Source organism: Hypanus sabinus, chromosome 23, assembly GCF_030144855.1.
Source record: "Hypanus sabinus isolate sHypSab1 chromosome 23, sHypSab1.hap1, whole genome shotgun sequence".
Taxonomy (NCBI): domain Eukaryota; kingdom Metazoa; phylum Chordata; class Chondrichthyes; order Myliobatiformes; family Dasyatidae; genus Hypanus; species Hypanus sabinus.
The window spans coordinates 57,921,659-57,947,123 of NC_082728.1; the positions used below are offsets into that span (position 1 = coordinate 57,921,659).

The following is a 25,465-nucleotide window of genomic DNA, read 5'->3' on the forward strand; positions in this document are numbered from 1 at the left end:
GATGTCAGTCTGTGTGTGTGGGGCGATGTCCGTCAGTCTGAGTGTGTGGCGTGATGTCAGTCTGTGTGTGTGTGGGGTGATGTTAGTCTGTGTGTGTGGGGTGATTTCAGTCTGTGTTTGTGGGGTGATGTCCGTCAGTCTGTGTGTGTGGGGCGATGTCAGTCTGACTGTGTGGTGTGATGTCAGTCTGTGTGTGTGGGGTGATGTCAGTCTGTGTGTGTGGTGTGATGTCAGTCTGTGTGTGTGGAGTGATGTCAGTCTCTGTGTGTCTGGGGTGATGTCCATCAGTCTGTGTGTGTGTGTTGATGTCAGTCTGTGTGTGTGTGGTGATGTCCGACAGTCTGTGTGTGTGGGGTGATGTCAGTCAGTCTGTGTGTGTGGGGTGATGTCAGTCTGTGTGTGTGTGGGGTGATGTCCGTCAGTCTCTGTGTGTGTGGGGTGATGTCAGTCTGTGTGTGAGGTGGGTGCTGTCCGTCAGTCTGTGAGTGTGGGGTGATGTCTGTCTGTGTGTGTGGGGTGATGTCTGGCAGTGTGTGTGGGGTGATGCCTGTCAGTCTGTGTGTGTGGGGTGATGTCTGGCAGTGTGTGTGGGGTGATGCCTGTCAGTCTGAGTGTGTGGCGTGATGTCAGTCTGTGTGTGTGTGCGGTGATGTTAGTCTGTGTGTGTGGGGTGATTTCAGTCTGTGTTTGTGGGGTGATGTCCGTCAGTCTGTGTGTGTGGGGCGATGTCAGTCTGAGTGTGTGGTGTGATGTCAGTCTGTGTGTGTGGGGTGATGTCAGTCTGTGTGTGTGTGTTGATGTCAGTCTGTGTGTGTGTGGTGATGTCCGACAGTCTGTGTGTGTGGGGTGATGTCAGTCAGTCTGTGTGTGTGGGGTGATGTCAGTCTGTGTGTGTGTGGGGTGATGTCCGTCAGTCTCTGTATGTGTGGGGTGATGTCAGTCTGTGTGTGAGGTGGGTGCTGTCCGTCAGTCTGTGAGTGTGGGGTGATGTCTGTCTGTGTGTGTGGGGTGATGTCTGGCAGTGTGTGTGGGGTGATGCCTGTCAGTCTGTGTGTGTGGGGTGATGTCTGTCTGTGTGTGTGTGGGGTAATGTCCGTCAGTCTGTGTCTGTTGGTTGATGTCAGTCTGTGTGTGTGGGGTGATGTCCGTCTGTGTGTGTGGGGTGATGTCAGTCTCTGTGTGTGAGGTGATGTCAGTCTCTGTGTGTGTGGGGTGATATCAGTCTGTGTGTGTGGGGTGATGTCCGTCAGTCTCTGTGTGTGTGGGGTGATCTCAGTCTGTGTGTGTGGGGTGATGTCCGTCAGTCTGTGTGTGTGGGGTGATGTCAGTCTGTGTGTGTGGGGTGATGTCCGTCAGTCTGTGTGTGTTGGGTGATATCAGTCTGTGTGTGTGGGGTGATGTCCGTCAGTCTGTGTGTGTGTGGGGTGATGTCCCTCAGTCTGTGTGTGTGGGGTGTTATCAGTCTGTGTGTGTGGGGTGATGTCTGTCTCTGTGTGTGGTGTGATATCAGTCTGTGTGTGTGGGGTGATGTCCGTCAGTCTGTGGGTGTGTGTGGTGATGTCAGTCTGTGTGTGTGTGGGGTGATATCAGTCTGTGTGTGTGGGGTGATGTCCGTCAGTCTCTGTGTGTGTGGGGTGATCTCAGTCTGTGTGTGTGGGGTGATGTCCGTCAGTCTGTGTGTGTGGGGTGATGTCAGTCTGTGTGTGTGGGGTGATGTCCGTCAGTCTGTGTGTGTTGGGTGATATCAGTCTGTGTGTGTGGGGTGATGTCCGTCAGTCTGTGTGTGTGTTGGGTGATATCAGTCTGTGTGTGTGGGGTGATGTCCCTCAGTCTGTGTGTGTGGGGTGTTATCAGCCTGTGTGTGTGGGGTGATGTCTGTCTCTGTGTGTGGTGTGATATCAGTCTGTGTGTGTGGGGTGATGTCCGTCAGTCTGTGGGTGTGTGTGGTGATGTCAGTCTGTGTGTGTGTGGGGTGATGTCCGTCAGTCTGTGGGTGTGTGTGGTGATGTCCGTCAGTCTCTGTGTGTGTGGGGTGATCTCAGTCTGTGTGTGTGGGGTGATGTCCGTCAGTCTGTGTGTGTGGGGTGATGTCAGTCTGTGTGTGTGGGGTGATGTCCGTCAGTCTGTGTGTGTTGGGTGATATCAGTCTGTGTGTGTGGGGTGATGTCCGTCAGTCTGTGTGTGTGTTGGGTGATATCAGTCTGTGTGTGTGGGGTGATGTCCCTCAGTCTGTGTGTGTGGGGTGTTATCAGTCTGTGTGTGTGGGGTGATGTCTGTCTCTGTGTGTGGTGTGATATCAGTCTGTGTGTGTGGGGTGATGTCCGTCAGTCTGTGGGTGTGTGTGGTGATGTCAGTCTGTGTGTGTGTGGGGTGATGTCCGTCAGTCTGTGGGTGTGTGTGGTGATGTCCGTCAGTCTGTGTGTGTGTGTGGTGATGTCAGTCTGTGTGTGTGTGGCGTGATGTCAGTCTCTGTGTGTGTGTGTGGTGATGTCTGTCTGTGTGTGTGTGGGGTGATGTCCGTCAGTCTCTGTGTGTGGGGTGTTATCCATCAGTCTGTTTGTGTGGGGCGATGTCTGTCTGTCTGTGCGTGTGGGGTGTTATCCGTGAGTCTGTGTGTGCGGGGCGATGTCCGTCTGTCTGTGTGTGTGTGGGGCGATGTCCGTCAGTCTGTGTGTGTGGGGTGATGTCTGTCTCTGAGTGTGGGGCGATGTCTGACAGTCTGTGTGTGGGGTGATGTCGATCTGTGTGTGTGGGGTGATATCAGTCTGTGTGTGTGAGGTGATGTCCGTCAGTCTGTGTGTGTGGGGTGATGTCAGTCTGTGTGTGTGGGGCGATGTCCGTCAGTCTGTGTGTGTGAGGCGATGTCCGTCTGTCTGTGTGTATGGGGTGTTATCCGTGAGTCTGTGTGTGTGGGGCGATGTCAGTCTGTCTGTGTGGGGTGATGTCCGTCAGTCTGTCTGTGTGTGGCGTGATGTCAGTCTGTGTGTGTGTGGGGTGATGTTAGTCTGTGTGTGTGGGGTGATTTCAGTCTGTGTTTGTGGGGTGATGTCCGTCAGTCTGTGTGTGTGGGGTGATGTTCGTCCGTCAGTCTGTGTCTGTGGGGTGATGTCAGTCTGAGTGTGTGTGGGGTGATGTCTGTCAGTCTCTGTGTGTGTGGGGTGATGTCAGTCTGTGTGTGAGGTGGGTGCTGTCCGTCAGTCTCTGTGTGTGTGGGGTGATGTCAGTTTGTGTATGTGTGTGGGGTGATGTCCGTCAGTCTGTGTGTGTGTGGGGTGATGTCAGTCTGTGTATGTGTGTGGGGTGATTTCTGTCAGTCTGTGTGTGTGGGATGATGTCAGTCTGTGTGTGTGGGGTGATGTCCGTCAGTCTGTGTGTGTGGGGTGATGTCAGTCTGTGTGTGTGGCGTGATGTCAGTTTGTGTATGTGTGTGGGGTGATGTCCGTCAGTCTCTGTGTGTGTGGGGTGATGTCAGTCTGCGTGTGTATGGCGTGATGTCAGTCTGTGTGTGTGGGGTGATGTTCGTCCGTCAGTCTGTGTCTGTGGGGTTATGTCAGTCTGTGTGTGTGTGGGGTGATGTCCGTCAGTCTCTGTGTGTGTGGGGTGATGTCAGTCTGTGTGTGAGGTGGGTGCTGTCCGTCAGTCTGTGAGTGTGGGGTGATGTCTGTCTGTGTGTGTGGGGTGATGTCTGTCAGTCTGTGTCTGTGGGGTTATGTCAGTCTGTGTGTGTGTGGGGTGATGTCCGTCAGTCTCTGTGTCTGTGGGGTTATGTCAGTCTGTGTGTGTGGGGTGATGTCGATCAGTCTCTCTGTGTGTGGTGTGATGTCCATCAGTCTGTGTGTGTGGGGTGATGTCTGTCTGTGTGTGTGGGGTGATGTCCGTCAGTCTGTGTGTGTGGGGCGATGTCCCTCAGTCTCTGTGTGTGTGGGGTGATACCAGTCAGTGTGTGTGGGGTGATGTCCGTCAGTCTGTGAGTGTGGTGCGATATCCGTCAGTCTGTGTGTGTGTGGTGATGTACGTCTGTCTGTGTGTGTGTGGGGCGATGTCCGTCAGTCTGTGTGTGTGAGGTGATGTCTGTCTGTGTGTGTGGGGTGATATCAGTCTGTGTATTTGTGGGGTGATGTCTGTCTCTGTGTGTGGGGCGATGTCCGACAGTCTGTGAGTGGGGTGATGTCGATCGGTGTGTGTGGGGTGATATCAGTCTTTGTGTGTGAGGTGATGTCCGTCAGTCTCTCTGTGTGCGGGGTGATGTCCGTCAGTCTCTCTGTGTGTGGGGTGATGTCCGTCAGTCTGTCAGTGTGGGGCGATATCCGTCAGTCGGTGTGTGGGGTGATGTCCGTCAGTCTGTGTGTGTGGGGAGATGTCAGTCTGTGTGTGTGTGGGGTGATGTCCATCAGTCTGTGTGTGTGGGGCGATGTCCCTCAGTCTTTGTGTGTGTGGGGTGATACCAGTCAGTGTGTGTGGGGTGATGTCCGTCAGTCTGTGTGTGTGGGGCGATGTTCCTCAGTCTCTGTGTGTGTGGGGTGATGTCTGTCTGTGTGTGTGGGGTGATGTCCGTCAGTCTGTGTGTGTGGGGCGATGTCCCTCAGTCTCTGTGTGTGTGGGGTGATATCAGTCAGTGTGTGTGGGGTGATGTCCGTCAGTCTGTGTGTGTGTGGTGCGATATCCGTCAGTCTGTGTGTGTGTGGTGATGTACGTCTGTCTGTGTGTGTGTGGGGCGATGTCCGTCAGTCTGTGTGTGTGGGGAGATGTACGTCTGTCTGTGTGTGTGTGGGGCAATGTCCGTCAGTCTGTGTGTGTGGGGAGATGTCAGTCTGTGTGTGTGGGGTGATGTCCGTCAGTCTGTGTGTGTGGGGAGATGTCAGTCTCTGTGTGTGTGGGGTGATGTCCATCAGTCTCTCTGTGTGTGGGGTGATGTCCATCAGTCTGTGTGTGTGGGGTGATGTCTGTCTGTGTGTGTGGGGTGATGTCCGTCAGTCTGTGTGTGTGGGGCGATGTCCCTCAGTCTCTGTGTGTGTGGGGTGATACCAGTCAGTGTGTGTGGGGTGATGTCCGTCAGTCTGTGAGTGTGGTGCGATATCCGTCAGTCTGTGTGTGTGTGGTGATGTACGTCTGTCTGTGTGTGTGTGGGGCGATGTCCGTCAGTCTGTGTGTGTGAGGTGATGTCTGTCTGTGTGTGTGGGGTGATATCAGTCTGTGTATTTGTGGGGTGATGTCTGTCTCTGTGTGTGGGGCGATGTCCGACAGTCTGTGAGTGGGGTGATGTCGATCGGTGTGTGTGGGGTGATATCAGTCTTTGTGTGTGAGGTGATGTCTGTCAGTCTGTGTGTGTGTGGTGATGTCAGTCTGTGTGTGTGGGGCGATGTCCGTCAGTCTGAGTGTGTGGCGTGATGTCAGTCTGTGTGTGTGTGGGGTGATGTTAGTCTGTGTGTGTGGGGTGATTTCAGTCTGTGTTTGTGGGGTGATGTCCGTCAGTCTGAGTGTGTGGGGTGATGTCAGTCTCTGTGTGTCTGGGGTGATGTCCATCAGTCTGTGTGTGTGTGTGTTGATGTCAGTCTGTGTGTGTGTGGTGATGTCCGACAGTCTGTGTGTGTGGGGTGATGTCAGTCAGTCTGTGTGTGTGGGGTGATATCAGTCTGTGTGTGTGTGGGGTGATGTCCGTCAGTCTCTGTATGTGTGGGGTGATGTCAGTCTGTGTGTGAGGTTGGTGCTGTCCGTCAGTCTGTGAGTGTGGGGTGATGTCTGTCTGTGTGTGTGGGGTGATGTCTGGCAGTGTGTGTGGGGTGATGCCTGTCAGTCTGTGTGTGTGGGGTGATGTCTGTCTGTGTGTGTGGGGGGTAATGTCCGTCAGTCTGTGTGTGTCGGGTGATGTCCGTCAGTCTGTGTGTGTGAGGGGTGATGTCAGTCTGTGTCTGTTGGTTGATGTCAGTCTGTGTGTGTGGGGTGATGTCCGTCTGTGTGTGTGGGGTGATGTCAGTCTCTGTGTGTGAGGTGATGTCAGTCTCTGTGTGTGTGGGGTGATATCAGTCTGTGTGTGTGGGGTGATGTCCGTCAGTCTCTGTGTGTGTGGGGTGATCTCAGTCTGTGTGTGTGGGGTGATGTCCGTCAGTCTGTGTGTGTGTTGGGTGATATCAGTCTGTGTGTGTGGGGTGATGTCCGTCAGTCTGAGTGTGTGTTGGGTGATATCAGTCTGTGTGTGTGGGGTGATGTCCCTCAGTCTGTGTGTGTGTGGCGTGATGTCAGTCTCTGTGTGTGTGTGGTGATGTCTGTCTGTGTGTGTGTGGGGTGATGTCCGTCAGTCTCTGTGTGTGTGGTGATGTCAGTCTGTGTGTGTGTGGCGTGATGTCAGTCTCTGTGTGTGTGTGGTGATGTCTGTCTGTGTGTGTGTGGGGTGATGTCCGTCAGTCTCTGTGTGTGGGGTGTTATCCGTCAGTCTGTTTGTGTGGGGCGATGTCTGTCTGTCTGTGCGTGTGGGGTGTTATCCGTGAGTCTGTGTGTGCGGGGCGATGTCCGTCTGTCTGTGTGTGTGTGGGGCGATGTCCGTCAGTCTGTGTGTGTGAGGTGATGTCCGTCTGTGTGTGTGGGGTGATATCAGTCTGTGTATTTGTGGGGTGATGTCTGTCTCTGTGTGTGGGGCGATGTCTGACAGTCTGTGTGTGGGGTGATGTCGATCTGTGTGTGTGGGGTGATATCAGTCTGTGTGTGTGGGGCGATGTCCGTCAGTCTGTGTGTGTGAGGCGATGTCCGTCTGTCTGTGTGTATGGGGTGTTATCCGTGAGTCTGTGTGTGTGGGGCGATGTCAGTCTGTGTGTGTGGGGTGATGTCCGTCAGTCTGTCTGTGTGTGGCGTGATGTCAGTCTGTGTGTGTGTGGGGTGATGTTAGTCTGTGTGTGTGGGGTGATTTCAGTCTGTGTTTGTGGGGTGATGTCCGTCAGTCTGTGTGTGTGTGGTGATGTTCGTCCGTCAGTCTGTGTCTGTGGGGTGATGTCAGTCTGTGTGTGTGTGGGGTGATGTCTGTCAGTCTCTGTGTGTGTGGGGTGATGTCAGTCTGTGTGTGAGGTGGGTGCTGTCCGTCAGTCTCTGTGTGTGTGGGGTGATGTCAGTTTGTGTATGTGTGTGGGGTGATGTCCGTCAGTCTGTGTGTGTGTGGGGTGATGTTAGTCTGTGTGTGTGGGGTGATTTCAGTCTGTGTTTGTGGGGTGATGTCCGTCAGTCTGTGTGTGTGTGGTGATGTTCGTCCGTCAGTCTGTGTCTGTGGGGTGATGTCAGTCTGTGTGTGTGTGGGGTGATGTCTGTCAGTCTCTGTGTGTGTGGGGTGATGTCAGTCTGTGTGTGAGGTGGGTGCTGTCCGTCAGTCTCTGTGTGTGTGGGGTGATGTCAGTTTGTGTATGTGTGTGGGGTGATGTCCGTCAGTCTGTGTGTGTGTGGGGTGATGTCAGTCTGTGTATGTGTGTGGGGTGATTTCTGTCAGTCTGTGTGTGTGGGATGATGTCAGTCTGTGTGTGTGGGGTGATGTCCGTCAGTCTGTGTGTGTGGGGTGATGTCAGTCTGTGTGTGTGGCGTGATGTCAGTTTGTGTATGTGTGTGGGGTGATGTCCGTCAGTCTCTGTGTGTGTGGGGTGATGTCAGTCTGCGTGTGTATGGCGTGATGTCAGTCTGTGTGTGTGGGGTGATGTTCGTCCGTCAGTCTGTGTCTGTGGGGTTATGTCAGTCTGTGTGTGTGTGGGGTGATGTCCGTCAGTCTCTGTGTGTGTGGGGTGATGTCAGTCTGTGTGTGAGGTGGGTGCTGTCCGTCAGTCTGTGAGTGTGGGGTGATGTCTGTCTGTGTGTGTGGGGTGATGTCTGTCAGTCTGTGTCTGTGGGGTTATGTCAGTCTGTGTGTGTGTGGGGTGATGTCCGTCAGTCTCTGTGTCTGTGGGGTTATGTCAGTCTGTGTGTGTGGGGTGATGTCGATCAGTCTCTCTGTGTGTGGGGTGATGTCCATCAGTCTGTGTGTGTGGGGTGATGTCTGTCTGTGTGTGTGGGGTGATGTCCGTCAGTCTGTGTGTGTGGGGCGATGTCCCTCAGTCTCTGTGTGTGTGGGGTGATACCAGTCAGTGTGTGTGGGGTGATGTCCGTCAGTCTGTGAGTGTGGTGCGATATCCGTCAGTCTGTGTGTGTGTGGTGATGTACGTCTGTCTGTGTGTGTGTGGGGCGATGTCCGTCAGTCTGTGTGTGTGAGGTGATGTCTGTCTGTGTGTGTGGGGTGATATCAGTCTGTGTATTTGTGGGGTGATGTCTGTCTCTGTGTGTGGGGCGATGTCCGACAGTCTGTGAGTGGGGTGATGTCGATCGGTGTGTGTGGGGTGATATCAGTCTTTGTGTGTGAGGTGATGTCTGTCAGTCTGTGTGTGTGTGGTGATGTCAGTCTGTGTGTGTGGGGCGATGTCCGTCAGTCTGAGTGTGTGGCGTGATGTCAGTCTGTGTGTGTGTGGGGTGATGTTAGTCTGTGTGTGTGGGGTGATTTCAGTCTGTGTTTGTGGGGTGATGTCCGTCAGTCTGTGTGTGTGGGGCGATGTCAGTCTGACTGTGTGGTGTGATGTCAGTCTGTGTGTGTGGGGTGATGTCAGTCTGTGTGTGTGGTGTGATGTCAGTCTGTGTGTGTGGAGTGATGTCAGTCTCTGTGTGTCTGGGGTGATGTCCATCAGTCTGTGTGTGTGTGTTGATGTCAGTCTGTGTGTGTGTGGTGATGTCCGACAGTCTGTGTGTGTGGGGTGATGTCAGTCAGTCTGTGTGTGTGGGGTGATGTCAGTCTGTGTGTGTGTGGGGTGATGTCCGTCAGTCTCTGTGTGTGTGGGGTGATGTCAGTCTGTGTGTGAGGTGGGTGCTGTCCGTCAGTCTGTGAGTGTGGGGTGATGTCTGTCTGTGTGTGTGGGGTGATGTCTGGCAGTGTGTGTGGGGTGATGCCTGTCAGTCTGTGTGTGTGGGGTGATGTCTGGCAGTGTGTGTGGGGTGATGCCTGTCAGTCTGAGTGTGTGGCGTGATGTCAGTCTGTGTGTGTGTGCGGTGATGTTAGTCTGTGTGTGTGGGGTGATTTCAGTCTGTGTTTGTGGGGTGATGTCCGTCAGTCTGTGTGTGTGGGGCGATGTCAGTCTGAGTGTGTGGTGTGATGTCAGTCTGTGTGTGTGGGGTGATGTCAGTCTGTGTGTGTGTGTTGATGTCAGTCTGTGTGTGTGTGGTGATGTCCGACAGTCTGTGTGTGTGGGGTGATGTCAGTCAGTCTGTGTGTGTGGGGTGATGTCAGTCTGTGTGTGTGTGGGGTGATGTCCGTCAGTCTCTGTATGTGTGGGGTGATGTCAGTCTGTGTGTGAGGTGGGTGCTGTCCGTCAGTCTGTGAGTGTGGGGTGATGTCTGTCTGTGTGTGTGGGGTGATGTCTGGCAGTGTGTGTGGGGTGATGCCTGTCAGTCTGTGTGTGTGGGGTGATGTCTGTCTGTGTGTGTGGGGGGTAATGTCCGTCAGTCTGTGTGTGTCGGGTGATGTCCGTCAGTCTGTGTGTGTGAGGGGTGATGTCAGTCTGTGTCTGTTGGTTGATGTCAGTCTGTGTGTGTGGGGTGATGTCCGTCTGTGTGTGTGGGGTGATGTCAGTCTCTGTGTGTGAGGTGATGTCAGTCTCTGTGTGTGTGGGGTGATATCAGTCTGTGTGTGTGGGGTGATGTCCGTCAGTCTCTGTGTGTGTGGGGTGATCTCAGTCTGTGTGTGTGGGGTGATGTCCGTCAGTCTGTGTGTGTGGGGTGATGTCAGTCTGTGTGTGTGGGGTGATGTTCGTCAGTCTGTGTGTGTTGGGTGATATCAGTCTGTGTGTGTGGGGTGATGTCCGTCAGTCTGTGTGTGTGTTGGGTGATATCAGTCTCTGTGTGTGGGGTGATGTCCCTCAGTCTGTGTGTGTGTGGCGTGATGTCAGTCTCTGTGTGTGTGTGGTGATGTCTGTCTGTGTGTGTGTGGGGTGATGTCCGTCAGTCTCTGTGTGTGTGGTGATGTCAGTCTGTGTGTGTGTGGCGTGATGTCAGTCTCTGTGTGTGTGTGGTGATGTCTGTCTGTGTCTGTGTGGGGTGATGTCCGTCAGTCTCTGTGTGTGGGGTGTTATCCGTCAGTCTGTTTGTGTGGGGCGATGTCTGTCTGTCTGTGCGTGTGGGGTGTTATCCGTGAGTCTGTGTGTGCGGGGCGATGTCCGTCTGTCTGTGTGTGTGTGGGGCGATGTCCGTCAGTCTGTGTGTGTGAGGTGATGTCCGTCTGTGTGTGTGGGGTGATATCAGTCTGTGTATTTGTGGGGTGATGTCTGTCTCTGTGTGTGGGGCGATGTCTGACAGTCTGTGTGTGGGGTGATGTCGATCTGTGTGTGTGGGGTGATATCAGTCTGTGTGTGTGGGGCGATGTCCGTCAGTCTGTGTGTGTGAGGCGATGTCCGTCTGTCTGTGTGTATGGGGTGTTATCCGTGAGTCTGTGTGTGTGGGGCGATGTCAGTCTGTGTGTGTGGGGTGATGTCCGTCAGTCTGTCTGTGTGTGGCGTGATGTCAGTCTGTGTGTGTGTGGGGTGATGTTAGTCTGTGTGTGTGGGGTGATTTCAGTCTGTGTTTGTGGGGTGATGTCCGTCAGTCTGTGTGTGTGTGGTGATGTTCGTCCGTCAGTCTGTGTCTGTGGGGTGATGTCAGTCTGTGTGTGTGTGGGGTGATGTCTGTCAGTCTCTGTGTGTGTGGGGTGATGTCAGTCTGTGTGTGAGGTGGGTGCTGTCCGTCAGTCTCTGTGTGTGTGGGGTGATGTCAGTTTGTGTATGTGTGTGGGGTGATGTCCGTCAGTCTGTGTGTGTGTGGGGTGATGTTAGTCTGTGTGTGTGGGGTGATTTCAGTCTGTGTTTGTGGGGTGATGTCCGTCAGTCTGTGTGTGTGTGGTGATGTTCGTCCGTCAGTCTGTGTCTGTGGGGTGATGTCAGTCTGTGTGTGTGTGGGGTGATGTCTGTCAGTCTCTGTGTGTGTGGGGTGATGTCAGTCTGTGTGTGAGGTGGGTGCTGTCCGTCAGTCTCTGTGTGTGTGGGGTGATGTCAGTTTGTGTATGTGTGTGGGGTGATGTCCGTCAGTCTGTGTGTGTGTGGGGTGATGTCAGTCTGTGTATGTGTGTGGGGTGATTTCTGTCAGTCTGTGTGTGTGGGATGATGTCAGTCTGTGTGTGTGGGGTGATGTCCGTCAGTCTGTGTGTGTGGGGTGATGTCAGTCTGTGTGTGTGGCGTGATGTCAGTTTGTGTATGTGTGTGGGGTGATGTCCGTCAGTCTCTGTGTGTGTGGGGTGATGTCAGTCTGCGTGTGTATGGCGTGATGTCAGTCTGTGTGTGTGGGGTGATGTTCGTCCGTCAGTCTGTGTCTGTGGGGTTATGTCAGTCTGTGTGTGTGTGGGGTGATGTCCGTCAGTCTCTGTGTGTGTGGGGTGATGTCAGTCTGTGTGTGAGGTGGGTGCTGTCCGTCAGTCTGTGAGTGTGGGGTGATGTCTGTCTGTGTGTGTGGGGTGATGTCTGTCAGTCTGTGTCTGTGGGGTTATGTCAGTCTGTGTGTGTGTGGGGTGATGTCCGTCAGTCTCTGTGTCTGTGGGGTTATGTCAGTCTGTGTGTGTGGGGTGATGTCGATCAGTCTCTCTGTGTGTGGGGTGATGTCCATCAGTCTGTGTGTGTGGGGTGATGTCTGTCTGTGTGTGTGGGGTGATGTCCGTCAGTCTGTGTGTGTGGGGCGATGTCCCTCAGTCTCTGTGTGTGTGGGGTGATACCAGTCAGTGTGTGTGGGGTGATGTCCGTCAGTCTGTGAGTGTGGTGCGATATCCGTCAGTCTGTGTGTGTGTGGTGATGTACGTCTGTCTGTGTGTGTGTGGGGCGATGTCCGTCAGTCTGTGTGTGTGAGGTGATGTCTGTCTGTGTGTGTGGGGTGATATCAGTCTGTGTATTTGTGGGGTGATGTCTGTCTCTGTGTGTGGGGCGATGTCCGACAGTCTGTGAGTGGGGTGATGTCGATCGGTGTGTGTGGGGTGATATCAGTCTTTGTGTGTGAGGTGATGTCTGTCAGTCTGTGTGTGTGTGGTGATGTCAGTCTGTGTGTGTGGGGCGATGTCCGTCAGTCTGAGTGTGTGGCGTGATGTCAGTCTGTGTGTGTGTGGGGTGATGTTAGTCTGTGTGTGTGGGGTGATTTCAGTCTGTGTTTGTGGGGTGATGTCCGTCAGTCTGTGTGTGTGGGGCGATGTCAGTCTGACTGTGTGGTGTGATGTCAGTCTGTGTGTGTGGGGTGATGTCAGTCTGTGTGTGTGGTGTGATGTCAGTCTGTGTGTGTGGAGTGATGTCAGTCTCTGTGTGTCTGGGGTGATGTCCATCAGTCTGTGTGTGTGTGTTGATGTCAGTCTGTGTGTGTGTGGTGATGTCCGACAGTCTGTGTGTGTGGGGTGATGTCAGTCAGTCTGTGTGTGTGGGGTGATGTCAGTCTGTGTGTGTGTGGGGTGATGTCCGTCAGTCTCTGTGTGTGTGGGGTGATGTCAGTCTGTGTGTGAGGTGGGTGCTGTCCGTCAGTCTGTGAGTGTGGGGTGATGTCTGTCTGTGTGTGTGGGGTGATGTCTGGCAGTGTGTGTGGGGTGATGCCTGTCAGTCTGTGTGTGTGGGGTGATGTCTGGCAGTGTGTGTGGGGTGATGCCTGTCAGTCTGAGTGTGTGGCGTGATGTCAGTCTGTGTGTGTGTGGGGTGATGTTAGTCTGTGTGTGTGGGGTGATTTCAGTCTGTGTTTGTGGGGTGATGTCCGTCAGTCTGTGTGTGTGGGGCGATGTCAGTCTGAGTGTGTGGTGTGATGTCAGTCTGTGTGTGTGGGGTGATGTCAGTCTGTGTGTGTGTGTTGATGTCAGTCTGTGTGTGTGTGGTGATGTCCGACAGTCTGTGTGTGTGGGGTGATGTCAGTCAGTCTGTGTGTGTGGGGTGATGTCAGTCTGTGTGTGTGTGGGGTGATGTCCGTCAGTCTCTGTATGTGTGGGGTGATGTCAGTCTGTGTGTGAGGTGGGTGCTGTCCGTCAGTCTGTGAGTGTGGGGTGATGTCTGTCTGTGTGTGTGGGGTGATGTCTGGCAGTGTGTGTGGGGTGATGCCTGTCAGTCTGTGTGTGTGGGGTGATGTCTGTCTGTGTGTGTGTGGGGTAATGTCCGTCAGTCTGTGTCTGTTGGTTGATGTCAGTCTGTGTGTGTGGGGTGATGTCCGTCTGTGTGTGTGGGGTGATGTCAGTCTCTGTGTGTGAGGTGATGTCAGTCTCTGTGTGTGTGGGGTGATATCAGTCTGTGTGTGTGGGGTGATGTCCGTCAGTCTCTGTGTGTGTGGGGTGATCTCAGTCTGTGTGTGTGGGGTGATGTCCGTCAGTCTGTGTGTGTGGGGTGATGTCAGTCTGTGTGTGTGGGGTGATGTCCGTCAGTCTGTGTGTGTTGGGTGATATCAGTCTGTGTGTGTGGGGTGATGTCCGTCAGTCTGTGTGTGTGTGGGGTGATGTCCCTCAGTCTGTGTGTGTGGGGTGTTATCAGTCTGTGTGTGTGGGGTGATGTCTGTCTCTGTGTGTGGTGTGATATCAGTCTGTGTGTGTGGGGTGATGTCCGTCAGTCTGTGGGTGTGTGTGGTGATGTCAGTCTGTGTGTGTGTGGGGTGATATCAGTCTGTGTGTGTGGGGTGATGTCCGTCAGTCTCTGTGTGTGTGGGGTGATCTCAGTCTGTGTGTGTGGGGTGATGTCCGTCAGTCTGTGTGTGTGGGGTGATGTCAGTCTGTGTGTGTGGGGTGATGTCCGTCAGTCTGTGTGTGTTGGGTGATATCAGTCTGTGTGTGTGGGGTGATGTCCGTCAGTCTGTGTGTGTGTTGGGTGATATCAGTCTGTGTGTGTGGGGTGATGTCCCTCAGTCTGTGTGTGTGGGGTGTTATCAGCCTGTGTGTGTGGGGTGATGTCTGTCTCTGTGTGTGGTGTGATATCAGTCTGTGTGTGTGGGGTGATGTCCGTCAGTCTGTGGGTGTGTGTGGTGATGTCAGTCTGTGTGTGTGTGGGGTGATGTCCGTCAGTCTGTGGGTGTGTGTGGTGATGTCCGTCAGTCTCTGTGTGTGTGGGGTGATCTCAGTCTGTGTGTGTGGGGTGATGTCCGTCAGTCTGTGTGTGTGGGGTGATGTCAGTCTGTGTGTGTGGGGTGATGTCCGTCAGTCTGTGTGTGTTGGGTGATATCAGTCTGTGTGTGTGGGGTGATGTCCGTCAGTCTGTGTGTGTGTTGGGTGATATCAGTCTGTGTGTGTGGGGTGATGTCCCTCAGTCTGTGTGTGTGGGGTGTTATCAGTCTGTGTGTGTGGGGTGATGTCTGTCTCTGTGTGTGGTGTGATATCAGTCTGTGTGTGTGGGGTGATGTCCGTCAGTCTGTGGGTGTGTGTGGTGATGTCAGTCTGTGTGTGTGTGGGGTGATGTCCGTCAGTCTGTGGGTGTGTGTGGTGATGTCCGTCAGTCTGTGTGTGTGTGTGGTGATGTCAGTCTGTGTGTGTGTGGCGTGATGTCAGTCTCTGTGTGTGTGTGTGGTGATGTCTGTCTGTGTGTGTGTGGGGTGATGTCCGTCAGTCTCTGTGTGTGGGGTGTTATCCATCAGTCTGTTTGTGTGGGGCGATGTCTGTCTGTCTGTGCGTGTGGGGTGTTATCCGTGAGTCTGTGTGTGCGGGGCGATGTCCGTCTGTCTGTGTGTGTGTGGGGCGATGTCCGTCAGTCTGTGTGTGTGGGGTGATGTCTGTCTCTGAGTGTGGGGCGATGTCTGACAGTCTGTGTGTGGGGTGATGTCGATCTGTGTGTGTGGGGTGATATCAGTCTGTGTGTGTGAGGTGATGTCCGTCAGTCTGTGTGTGTGGGGTGATGTCAGTCTGTGTGTGTGGGGCGATGTCCGTCAGTCTGTGTGTGTGAGGCGATGTCCGTCTGTCTGTGAGTATGGGGTGTTATCCGTGAGTCTGTGTGTGTGGGGCGATGTCAGTCTGTGTGTGTGGGGTGATGTCCGTCAGTCTGTCTGTGTGTGGCGTGATGTCAGTCTGTGTGTGTGTGGGGTGATGTTAGTCTGTGTGTGTGGGGTGATTTCAGTCTGTGTTTGTGGGGTGATGTCCGTCAGTCTGTGTGTGTGGGGTGATGTTCGTCCGTCAGTCTGTGTCTGTGGGGTGATGTCAGTCTGAGTGTGTGTGGGGTGATGTCTGTCAGTCTGTGTGTGTGTGGGGTGATGTCAGTCTGTGTGTGAGGTGGGTGCTGTCCGTCAGTCTCTGTGTGTGTGGGGTGATGTCAGTTTGTGTATGTGTGTGGGGTGATGTCCGTCAGTCTGTGTGTGTGTGGGGTGATGTCAGTCTGTGTATGTGTGTGGGGTGATTTCTGTCAGTCTGTGTGTGTGGGATGATGTCAGTCTGTGTGTGTGGGGTGATGTCCGTCAGTCTGTGTGTGTGGGGTGATGTCAGTCTGTGTGTGTGGCGTGATGTCAGTTTGTGTGTGTGTGTGGGGTGATGTCCGTCAGTCTCTGTGTGTGTGGGGTGATGTCAGTCTGTGTGTGAGGTGGGTGCTGTCCGTCAGTCTGTGAGTGTGGGGTGATGTCTGTCTGTGTGTGTGGGGTGATGTCTGTCAGTCTGTGTCTGTGGGGTTATGTCAGTCTGTGTGTGTGTGGGGTGATGTCCGTCAGTCTCTGTGTCTGTGGGGTTATGTCAGTCTGTGTGTGTGGGGTGATGTCGATCAGTCTCTCTGTGTGTGGTGTGATGTCCATCAGTCTGTGTGTGTGGGGTGATGTCTGTCTGTGTGTGTGGGGTGATGTCCGTCAGTCTGTGTGTGTGGGGCGATGTCCCTCAGTCTCTGTGTGTGTGGGGTGATACCAGTCAGTGTGTGTGGGGTGATGTCCGTCAGTCTGTGAGTGTGGTGCGATATCCGTCAGTCTGTGTGTGTGTGGTGATGTACGTCTGTCTGTGTGTGTGTGGGGCGATGTCCGTCAGTCTGTGTGTGTGAGGTGATGTCTGTCTGTGTGTGTGGGGTGATATCAGTCTGTGTATTTGTGGGGTGATGTCTGTCTCTGTGTGTGGGGCGATGTCCGACAGTCTGTGAGTGGGGTGATGTCGATCGGTGTGTGTGGGGTGATATCAGTCTTTGTGTGTGAGGTGATGTCTGTCAGTCTGTGTGTGTGTGGTGATGTCAGTCTGTGTGTGTGGGGCGATGTCCGTCAGTCTGAGTGTGTGGCGTGATGTCAGTCTGTGTGTGTGTGGGGTGATGTTAGTCTGTGTGTGTGGGGTGATTTCAGTCTGTGTTTGTGGGGTGATGTCCGTCAGTCTGTGTGTGTGGGGCGATGTCAGTCTGAGTGTGTGGTGTGATGTCAGTCTGTGTGTGTGGTGTGATGTCAGTCTGTGTGTGTGGGGTGATGTCAGTCTGTGTGTGTGGTGTGATGTCAGTCTGTGTGTGTGGGGTGATGTCAGTCTCTGTGTGTCTGGGGTGATGTCCATCAGTCTGTGTGTGTGTGTTGATGTCAGTCTGTGTGTGTGAGGGGTGATGTCAGTCTGTGTCTGTTGGTTGATGTCAGTCTGTGTGTGTGGGGTGATGTCCGTCTGTGTGTGTGGGGTGATGTCTGTCTCTGTGTGTGAGGTGATGTCAGTCTCTGTGTGTGTGGGGTGATATCAGTCTGTGTGTGTGGGGTGATGTCCGTCAGTCTCTGTGTGTGTGGGGTGATCTCAGTCTGTGTGTGTGGGGTGATGTCCGTCAGTCTGTGTGTGTGTTGGGTGATATCAGTCTGTGTGTGTGGGGTGATGTCCGTCAGTCTGTGTGTGTGTTGGGTGATATCAGTCTGTGTGTGTGGGGTGATGTCCCTCAGTCTGTGTGTGTGGGGTGTTATCAGTCTGTGTGTGTGGGGTGATGTCTGTCTGTGTGTGTGGTGTGATATCAGTCTGTGTGTGTGGGGTGATGTCCGTCAGTCTGTGGGTGTGTGTGGTGATGTCAGTCTGTGTGTGTGTGGGGTGATGTCCGTCAGTCTGTGGGTGGGGTGATGTCGATCGGTGTGTGTGGGGTGATATCAGTCTTTGTGTGTGAGGTGATGTCTGTCAGTCTGTGTGTGTGTGGTGATGTCAGTCTGTGTGTGTGGGGCGATGTCCGTCAGTCTGAGTGTGTGGCGTGATGTCAGTCTGTGTGTGTGTGGGGTGATGTTAGTCTGTGTGTGTGGGGTGATTTCAGTCTGTGTTTGTGGGGTGATGTCCGTCAGTCTGTGTGTGTGGGGCGATGTCAGTCTGAGTGTGTGGTGTGATGTCAGTCTGTGTGTGTGGTGTGATGTCAGTCTGTGTGTGTGGGGTGATGTCAGTCTGTGTGTGTGGTGTGATGTCAGTCTGTGTGTGTGGGGTGATGTCAGTCTCTGTGTGTCTGGGGTGATGTCCATCAGTCTGTGTGTGTGTGTTGATGTCAGTCTGTGTGTGTGAGGGGTGATGTCAGTCTGTGTCTGTTGGTTGATGTCAGTCTGTGTGTGTGGGGTGATGTCCGTCTGTGTGTGTGGGGTGATGTCTGTCTCTGTGTGTGAGGTGATGTCAGTCTCTGTGTGTGTGGGGTGATATCAGTCTGTGTGTGTGGGGTGATGTCCGTCAGTCTCTGTGTGTGTGGGGTGATCTCAGTCTGTGTGTGTGGGGTGATGTCCGTCAGTCTGTGTGTGTGTTGGGTGATATCAGTCTGTGTGTGTGGGGTGATGTCCGTCAGTCTGTGTGTGTGTTGGGTGATATCAGTCTGTGTGTGTGGGGTGATGTCCCTCAGTCTGTGTGTGTGGGGTGTTATCAGTCTGTGTGTGTGGGGTGATGTCTGTCTGTGTGTGTGGTGTGATATCAGTCTGTGTGTGTGGGGTGATGTCCGTCAGTCTGTGGGTGTGTGTGGTGATGTCAGTCTGTGTGTGTGTGGGGTGATGTCCGTCAGTCTGTGGGTGTGTGTGGTGATGTCCGTCAGTCTGTGTGTGTGTGTGGTGATGTCAGTCTGTGTGTGTGTGGCGTGATGTCAGTCTCTGTGTGTGTGTGGTGATGTCTGTCTGTGTGTGTGTGGGGTGATGTCCGTCAGTCTCTGTTTGTGGGGTGTTATCCGTCAGTCTGTTTGTGTGGGGCGATGTCTGTCTGTCTGTGCGTGTGGGGTGTTATCCGTGAGTCTGTGTGTGCGGGGCGATGTCCGTCTGTCTGTGTGTGTGTGGGGCGATGTCCGTCAGTCTGTGTGTGTGAGGTGATGTCCGTCTGTGTGTGTGGGGTGATATCAGTCTGTGTATTTGTGGGGTGATGTCTGTCTCTGTGTGTGGGGCGATGTCCGACAGTCTGTGTGTGGGGTGATGTCGATCTGTGTGTGTGGGGTGATATCAGTCTGTGTGTGTGAGGTGATGTCCGTCAGTCTGTGTGTGTGGGGTGATGTCAGTCTGTGTGTGTGGGGCGATGTCCGTCAGTCTGTGTGTGTGAGGCGATGTCCGTCTGTCTGTGTGTATGGGGTGTTATCCGTGAGTCTGTGTGTGTGGGGCGATGTCCGTCAGTCTGTCTGTGTGTGGCGTGATGTCAGTCTGTGTGTGTGTGGGGTGATGTTAGTCTGTGTGTGTGGGGTGATTTCAGTCTGTGTTTGTGGGGTGATGTCCGTCAGTCTGTGTGTGTGGGGTGATGTTCGTCCGTCAGTCTGTGTCTGTGGGGTGATGTCAGTCTGTGTGTGTGTGGGGTGATGTCTGTCAGTCTCTGTGTGTGTGTGGTGATGTCAGTCTGTGTGTGTGGGGCGATGTCCGTCAGTCTGTGTGTGTGAGGCGATGTCCGTCTGTCTGTGTGTATGGGGTGTTATCCGTGAGTCTGTGTGTGTGGGGCGATGTCCGTCTGTCTGTGTGTGTGGGGAGATGTCAGTCTGTGTGTGTGGGGTGATGTCCGTCAGTCTGTCTGTGTGTGGCGTGATGTTAGTCTGTGTGTGTGTGGGGTGATGTTAGTCTGTGTGTGTGGGATGATTTCAGTCTGTGTTTGTGGGGTGATGTCCGTCAGTCTGTGTGTGTGGGGTGATGTCAGTCTGAGTGTGTGGTGTGATGTCAGTCTGTGTGTGTAGGGTGATGTCAGTCTCTGTGTGTGTGGGGTGATGTCCGTCAGTCTGTGTGTGTGGGGTGATGTTCGTCCGTCAGTCTGTGTCTGTGGGGTGATGTCAGTCTGTGTGTGTGTGGGGTGATGTCTGTCAGTCTCTGTGTGTGTGTGGTGATGTCAGTCTGTGTGTGTGGGGCGATGTCCGTCAGTCTGTGTGTGTGAGGCGATGTCCGTCTGTGTGTGTGTGGGGTGATGTCCGTCAGTCTGTGGGTGTGTGTGGTGATGTCCGTCAGTCTGTGTGTGTGTGTGGTGATGTCAGTATGTGTGTGTGTGGCGTGATGTCAGTCTCTGTGTGTGTGTGGTGATGTCTGTCAGTCTCTGTGTGTGGGGTGTTATCCGTCAGTCTGTTTGTGTGGGGCGATGTCTGTCTGTCTGTGCGTGTGGGGTGTTATCCGTGAGTCTGTGTGTGCGGGGCGATGTCCGTCTGTCTGTGTGTGTGTGGGGCGATGTCCGTCAGTCTGTGTGTGTGAGGTGATGTCCGTCTGTGTGTGTGGGGTGATATCAGTCTGTGTATTTGTGGGGTGATGTCTGTCTCTGTGTGTGGGGCGATGTCCGACAGTCTGTGTGTGGGGTGATGTCGATCTGTGTGTGTGGGGTGATATCAGTCTGTGTGTGTGAGGTGATGTCCGTCAGTCTGTGTGTGTGGGGTGATGTCAGTCTGTGTGTGTGGGGCGATGTCCGTCAGTCTGTGTGTGTGAGGCGATGTCCGTCTGTCTGTGTGTATGGGGTGTTATCCGTGAGTCTGTGTGTGTGGGGCGATGTCCGTCTGTCTGTCTGTGTGTGGCGTGATGTCAGTCTGTGTGTGTGTGTGGTGATGTTAGTCTGTGTGTGTGGGATGATTTCAGTCTGTGTTTGTGGGGTGATGTCCGTCAGTCTGTGTGTGTGGGGTGATGTCAGTCTGAGTGTGTGGTGTGATGTCAGTCTGTGTGTGTAGGGTGATGTCAGTCCCTGTGTGTGTGGGGTGATGTCCGTCAGTCTGTGTGTGTGGGGTGATGTTCGTCCGTCAGTCTGTGTCTGTGGGGTGATGTCAGTCTGTGTGTGTGTGGGGTGATGTCTGTCAGTCTCTGTGTGTGTGTGGTGATGTCAGTCTGTGTGTGTGGGGCGATGTCCGTCAGTCTGTGTGTGTGAGGCGATGTCCGTCTGTCTGTGTGTGGGGTGATGTCCGTCAGTCTGTGGGTGTGTGTGGTGATGTCAGTCTGTGTGTGTGTGGGGTGATGTCCGTCAGTCTGTGGGTGTGTGTGGTGATGTCCGTCAGTCTGTGTGTGTGTGTGGTGATGTCAGTCTGTGTGTGTGTGGCGTGATGTCAGTCTCTGTGTGTGTGTGGTGATGTCTGTCTGTGTGTGTGTGGGGTGATGTCCGTCAGTCTCTGTGTGTGGGGTGTTATCCGTCAGTCTGTTTGTGTGGGGCGATGTCTGTCTGTCTATGCGTGTGGGGTGTTATCCTTGAGTCTGTGTGTGCGGGGCGATGTCCGTCTGTCTGTGTGTGTGTGGGGCGATGTCCGTCAGTCTGTGTGTGTGAGGTGATGTCCGTCTGTGTGTGTGGGGTGATATCAGTCTGTGTATTTGTGGGGTGTTGTCTGTCTCTGTGTGTGGGGCGATGTCCGACAGTCTGTGTGTGGGGTGATGTCGATCTGTGTGTGTGGGGTGATATCAGTCTGTGTGTGTGAGGTGATGTCCGTCAGTCTGTGTGTGTGGGGTGATGTCAGTCTGTGTGTGTGGGGCGATGTCCGTCAGTCTGTGTGTGTGAGGCGATGTCCGTCTGTCTGTGTGTATGGGGTGTTATCCGTGAGTCTGTGTGTGTGGGGCGATGTCCGTCAGTCTGTCTGTGTGTGGCGTGATGTCAGTCTGTGTGTGTGTGGGGTGATGTTAGTCTGTGTGTGTGGGGTGATTTCAGTCTGTGTTTGTGGGGTGATGTCCGTCAGTCTGTGTGTGTGGGGTGATGTTCGTCCGTCAGTCTGTGTCTGTGGGGTGATGTCAGTCTGTGTGTGTGTGGGGTGATGTCTGTCAGTCTCTGTGTGTGTGGGGTGATGTCAGTCTGTGTGTGAGGTGGGTGCTGTCCGTCAGTCTGTGTGTGTGTGGGGTGATGTCAGTCTGTGTATGTGTGTGGGGTGATTTCTGTCAGTCTGTGTGTGTGGGATGATGTCAGTCTGTGTGTGTGGGGTGATGTCCGTCAGTCTGTGTGTGTGGGGTGATGTCAGTCTGTGTGTGTGGCGTGATGTCAGTTTGTGTATGTGTGTGGGGTGATGTCAGTCTGCGTGTGTATGGCGTGATTTCAGTCTGTGTGTGTGGGGTGATGTTCGTCCGTCAGTCTGTGTCTGTGGGGTTATGTCAGTCTGTGTGTGTGTGGGGTGATGTCCGTCAGTCTCTGTGTGTGTGGGGTGATGTCAGTCTGTGTGTGAGGTGGGTGCTGTCCGTCAGTCTGTGAGTGTCGGGTGATGTCTGTCTGTGTGTGTGTGTGGGGTGATGTCTGTCAGTCTGTGTCTGTGGGGTTATGTCAGTCTGTGTGTGTGTGGGGTGATGTCCGTCAGTCTCTGTGTCTGTGGGGTTATGTCAGTCTGTGTGTGTGTGGGGTGATGTCCGTCAGTCTCTGTGTGTGTGGGGTGATGTCAGTCTGTGTGTGAGGTGGGTGCTGTCCGTCAGTCTGTGAGTGTGGGGTGATGTCTGTCTGTGTGTGTGGGGTGATGTCTGTCAGTCTGCGTGTGTGTGGGGCGATGTCTGTCAGTCTGCGTGTGTGTGGGGCGATGTCTGTGTGTGTGTGTGGGCTGATGTCTGTCAGTCTGTGTGTTTGTGGCGCGATGTCTGTGTGTGTGTGTTGGCTGATGTCTGTCAGTCTGTGTGTGTGTGTGTGTGTGTGTGGTGGGGGTGATGTCCATCAGTCTCTGTGCGTGGGGCGCTGTCCGTCAGTGTATGGGTGCAGCTATCTGGTGAGGATATGATAGAAACCAAGTGTGTCGGTGATTTGGAGGGATTGTGTGAGCTGGTATACATATCACAGAGGTGGTGTGCTTTGTGAAGGTGTACATTTGGCCATTTTGTGGATGCAATAGTGTCTGTCAGTCTACAGTTGCAGTGACATGTCTCAAGGTGAACGTGCAGTGCTTTCTGCATTCTATCAATGCAGTACATTGCTCTCAATATGTTAGAAGTTGATCTTGGCCTGAGAGTTGTGATTTTGAATATTTAAGTCATTGCTGCTTCTTTTACAGACTTACATTTGGAACATTCTGGTTTCATTGAACCCTTACAAGTGCGTTGGGATATACTCCGCAGAATCTGTTCAACAATACAGGAGAAAGGAGCTTGCTGAGAATCCTCCGTAAGTCCCCTCTGGGCTGTGGTTCATTATCCGTTTGACTTGAATAATTAGAAAATGAGTAAAGATTAAAGGTGAAGATTATGTTTATTTGTCACATGGACAGCAAACCATTGGAACATAGTGTGAAATATTTAGTTTGCATCAACAACCAACACAATCCAAGGATGCGCCGGGGGCAGCCCGCAAGTGTCTTCATGCTACTGGCACCAACAGAGCAATCCCACAATTCACTAACCCTAACATGTGCGTCTTTGGACTGTGGGAGGAAACCAGAGTCACAGGTCAAAGGTACAAACTCCTTACAGACAGTGGAGGGAATCAGAAACAGATTGCTGTAAAGAGTTACACTAACCACTACGGCACTGTGCCATCCATTAAGTTTGCCATCATTTCAATATTTTCAAGCATCTTCGATATTTTGAATTAAAGAATAATTGCCAAATTCACATCTTTGGGAAACTCAAGCAGATTTGCCCAATTTGTCTGTGTGTAGCCTTGATCAGAATTGTGTAAATAAAAGGCCGATCAGATCTCTGTCTGCTTCCACATCTCCCTTCACTACCACAACATAGCCAACATTTGCACCCTCCCCATTATTCAAGCTCAAATCTCTCCCTCCTCCCTGCTGTGTCTACTTCCCTAAACTTCTCAACCCATGACCCCCCCCACAATGCTCCATACAACAATGGCGGGGTCTATTTTCCTTTCCTGGGGTTCCATGTGCAATAGAAGTTTGCAGCTAGGCCTCCAGTGTTGTCCGTGTAGAATTCGAATGTGAGTGGAATAAGAGCAGACTCAGGTAAGGCTGTTGCTTCTCGGTGGCTCGAGTGGGAGGAGTGTACGTCAGTGTCAGCCCTATAGAAGCTGGGAGAGACAGGCTAAAAGGAGCAGATTCGGGGAAGGCTGGCCTTTTTGGGCTGCACAGGCATGGAGCTTGTCGGCATCAGACTCCTAACCTCTGCTACAAATAAAAGAAGGGTGGCTCAAGTGGAGCATCATTGCTGAAGCAGCCATGTCTGAGTGTGCCAGTGATAGAGTGCGAAGGATTTGGCTTAACAGGCTTTGGTGTGAACAGGTGAGGCTGTTTCTTTTTTGGTATAGGGTGGTCAGGATGGAATGCTCCTCCTGTCAGGTGTAGAAAACTTGACAGTTTTCATGATGGCTCAATCTGTGGTAAGTGCACCCTGACTGACCAGGATCATTTGGAAGACTAAAGATGTTATAGACAAAAGTTTTGAAGACATGTTCGCACCCAGAGTACTGCATTTGGACGGTGCCAGGAGAGGTAAGGGGATAAAGGAGTCAATGTAGGGTCCGCTCTGGCCATTCCCCTCAGCAACAAGTATACCCCTTTGGATACTGCTGGGGGGTGGTAATGACCCATCAGAACACAGAGGCAGCAACCATCCAGGTGGCACTGTGACACGGACAACACGCTGGAGGAACTCAGCAGGCGGGGCAGCATCCGTGGAAATGAACAGTCAACGTTTCGGGCCGAGACCCTTTGTCAGGTGGCACTGTGACTGGCTCTAGGCTTGTCAGGCAATGCAGTAGTTATAGGGAACTCAATAGTTAGGAGGACTGAAAGGGGATTCTGTGGCCACAGAAGAGGTATCATGTTGCCTCCCAGGTGCTAGGATATTTTCAAGTGGGAGGGGGAACAGGCACCAACAACATGGGCAGAAAAGGGGAAGAGGACCTATGCATTGAGCTAGGAAAGAGGCTGAAGAGAAGGACCTCCAAGGTAGTAATCTCTGGATTACTCTCTGCGCCACGGGCTAGTGCAGGTAGGAATGGGGTAATAGCACAAATGAATGAGTGGCTGAGGGGATGGTGGAGGGGCAGGGGACCATTGGAACCTTTTCTGGGGAAGGGGTGACCTGTGAAAGAGGGACAAGTTCCTCCTGAACTGCAGAGGAACCAGTATCCTGCCTGTAAGGTTCACTGATGCTACTTGGGAGAGTTTAAAATAGTTTTGCAGAAGGTAAAAGGGAGGGGTGGAGAGGTACTAATCAGGGACAATATCACAACGGCACACAGAGGAGACATAATGGACAAATGGACATTAAGTCCATTTGGGTGGAACTCAAGAAGGGTGAAATCACACTAAAATCAGACCCCCTAATAGTCACCGGGACATTGAGGAATAGATAGACTAAGGAGATGTGTAAAAACAAAAGGGTTATTTTCATGGGGGATTTCAGCTTCCCTGATATAAATTAGGACCTTGTTAGTGTAAGGCTTGTCAGATGGGGCTGAATTTGTTAGGTGTATTAAATCAGTGTATTAAAGGTCTCTTAAATCAGTGTATTAAAGGTCTCTTAAATCAGTGATAGGAGGAACTGCACTGGACCTGGTTTTGGGTAATGAGCTTGCCAGTGACAGACCTTTCGGTGGGTGAGCAGTGACCACAACTCCTTAACTTTCAGGATAGCTATAGATAAAGATAGGTATGGTCCTTGTGGGAGAGATTTCAGGTGGAGTAGGACAAATTACAAGGGCATTAAGCAGGAACTAAGGAACATAAATTGGAAACAGCTTTTCTCTGGAGGATGTTTAAAAATCAATTGCACAGAGTACAGGAAAGGTATGGTCCTGTTAGAAGGAAGAACGGGCATAAGAGAGCTTGGTTGTCCAGACAGGCAGTGAACTTAGTCAAGAAGAAACAGGAAAAGTATGCAAAGCTTCAGAAGTCGGGATCAAATGAAGCACGTGAGGAAATAAAGGAACCAGAAAGGAACGAAAAGAGGGAATTGGGAAAGCCAGGAGAGAGCATAAAATTCCTTGGCAACTCGGATTAAGATGAATCCCAAGGCATTCTACACATACATCAAGAGCAAGAGAATATCTTGGGATAGGGTGGGAACACTCAAGGGTAAGTGGGGGGGGGGGAACATTTGCTTGGATGCAGAGAATGTGAGTGAGGTAATTAATGAGTACTTAGAACATAGAACATAGAATAGTACAGCACATTACAGGCCCTTTGGCCCACAAGGTTGTGCTAACCCTCAAACCCTGCCTCCCATATAACCC

At 52.9% G+C, this 25,465-nt stretch overlaps 1 protein-coding gene across 1 annotated transcript in view; it reads left to right on the top strand.

The window, feature by feature from the left end:
* LOC132380273 (unconventional myosin-XV-like) overlaps positions 1-25,465 on the top strand; it is a 909,717-nt gene that overhangs the window by 264,165 nt on the left and 620,087 nt on the right. The window contains exon 8 of the mRNA XM_059949029.1: positions 22,323-22,432. Coding sequence (XP_059805012.1) covers positions 22,323-22,432 — 110 coding nt within the window. The remainder of the gene's footprint in view (positions 1-22,322; positions 22,433-25,465) is intronic.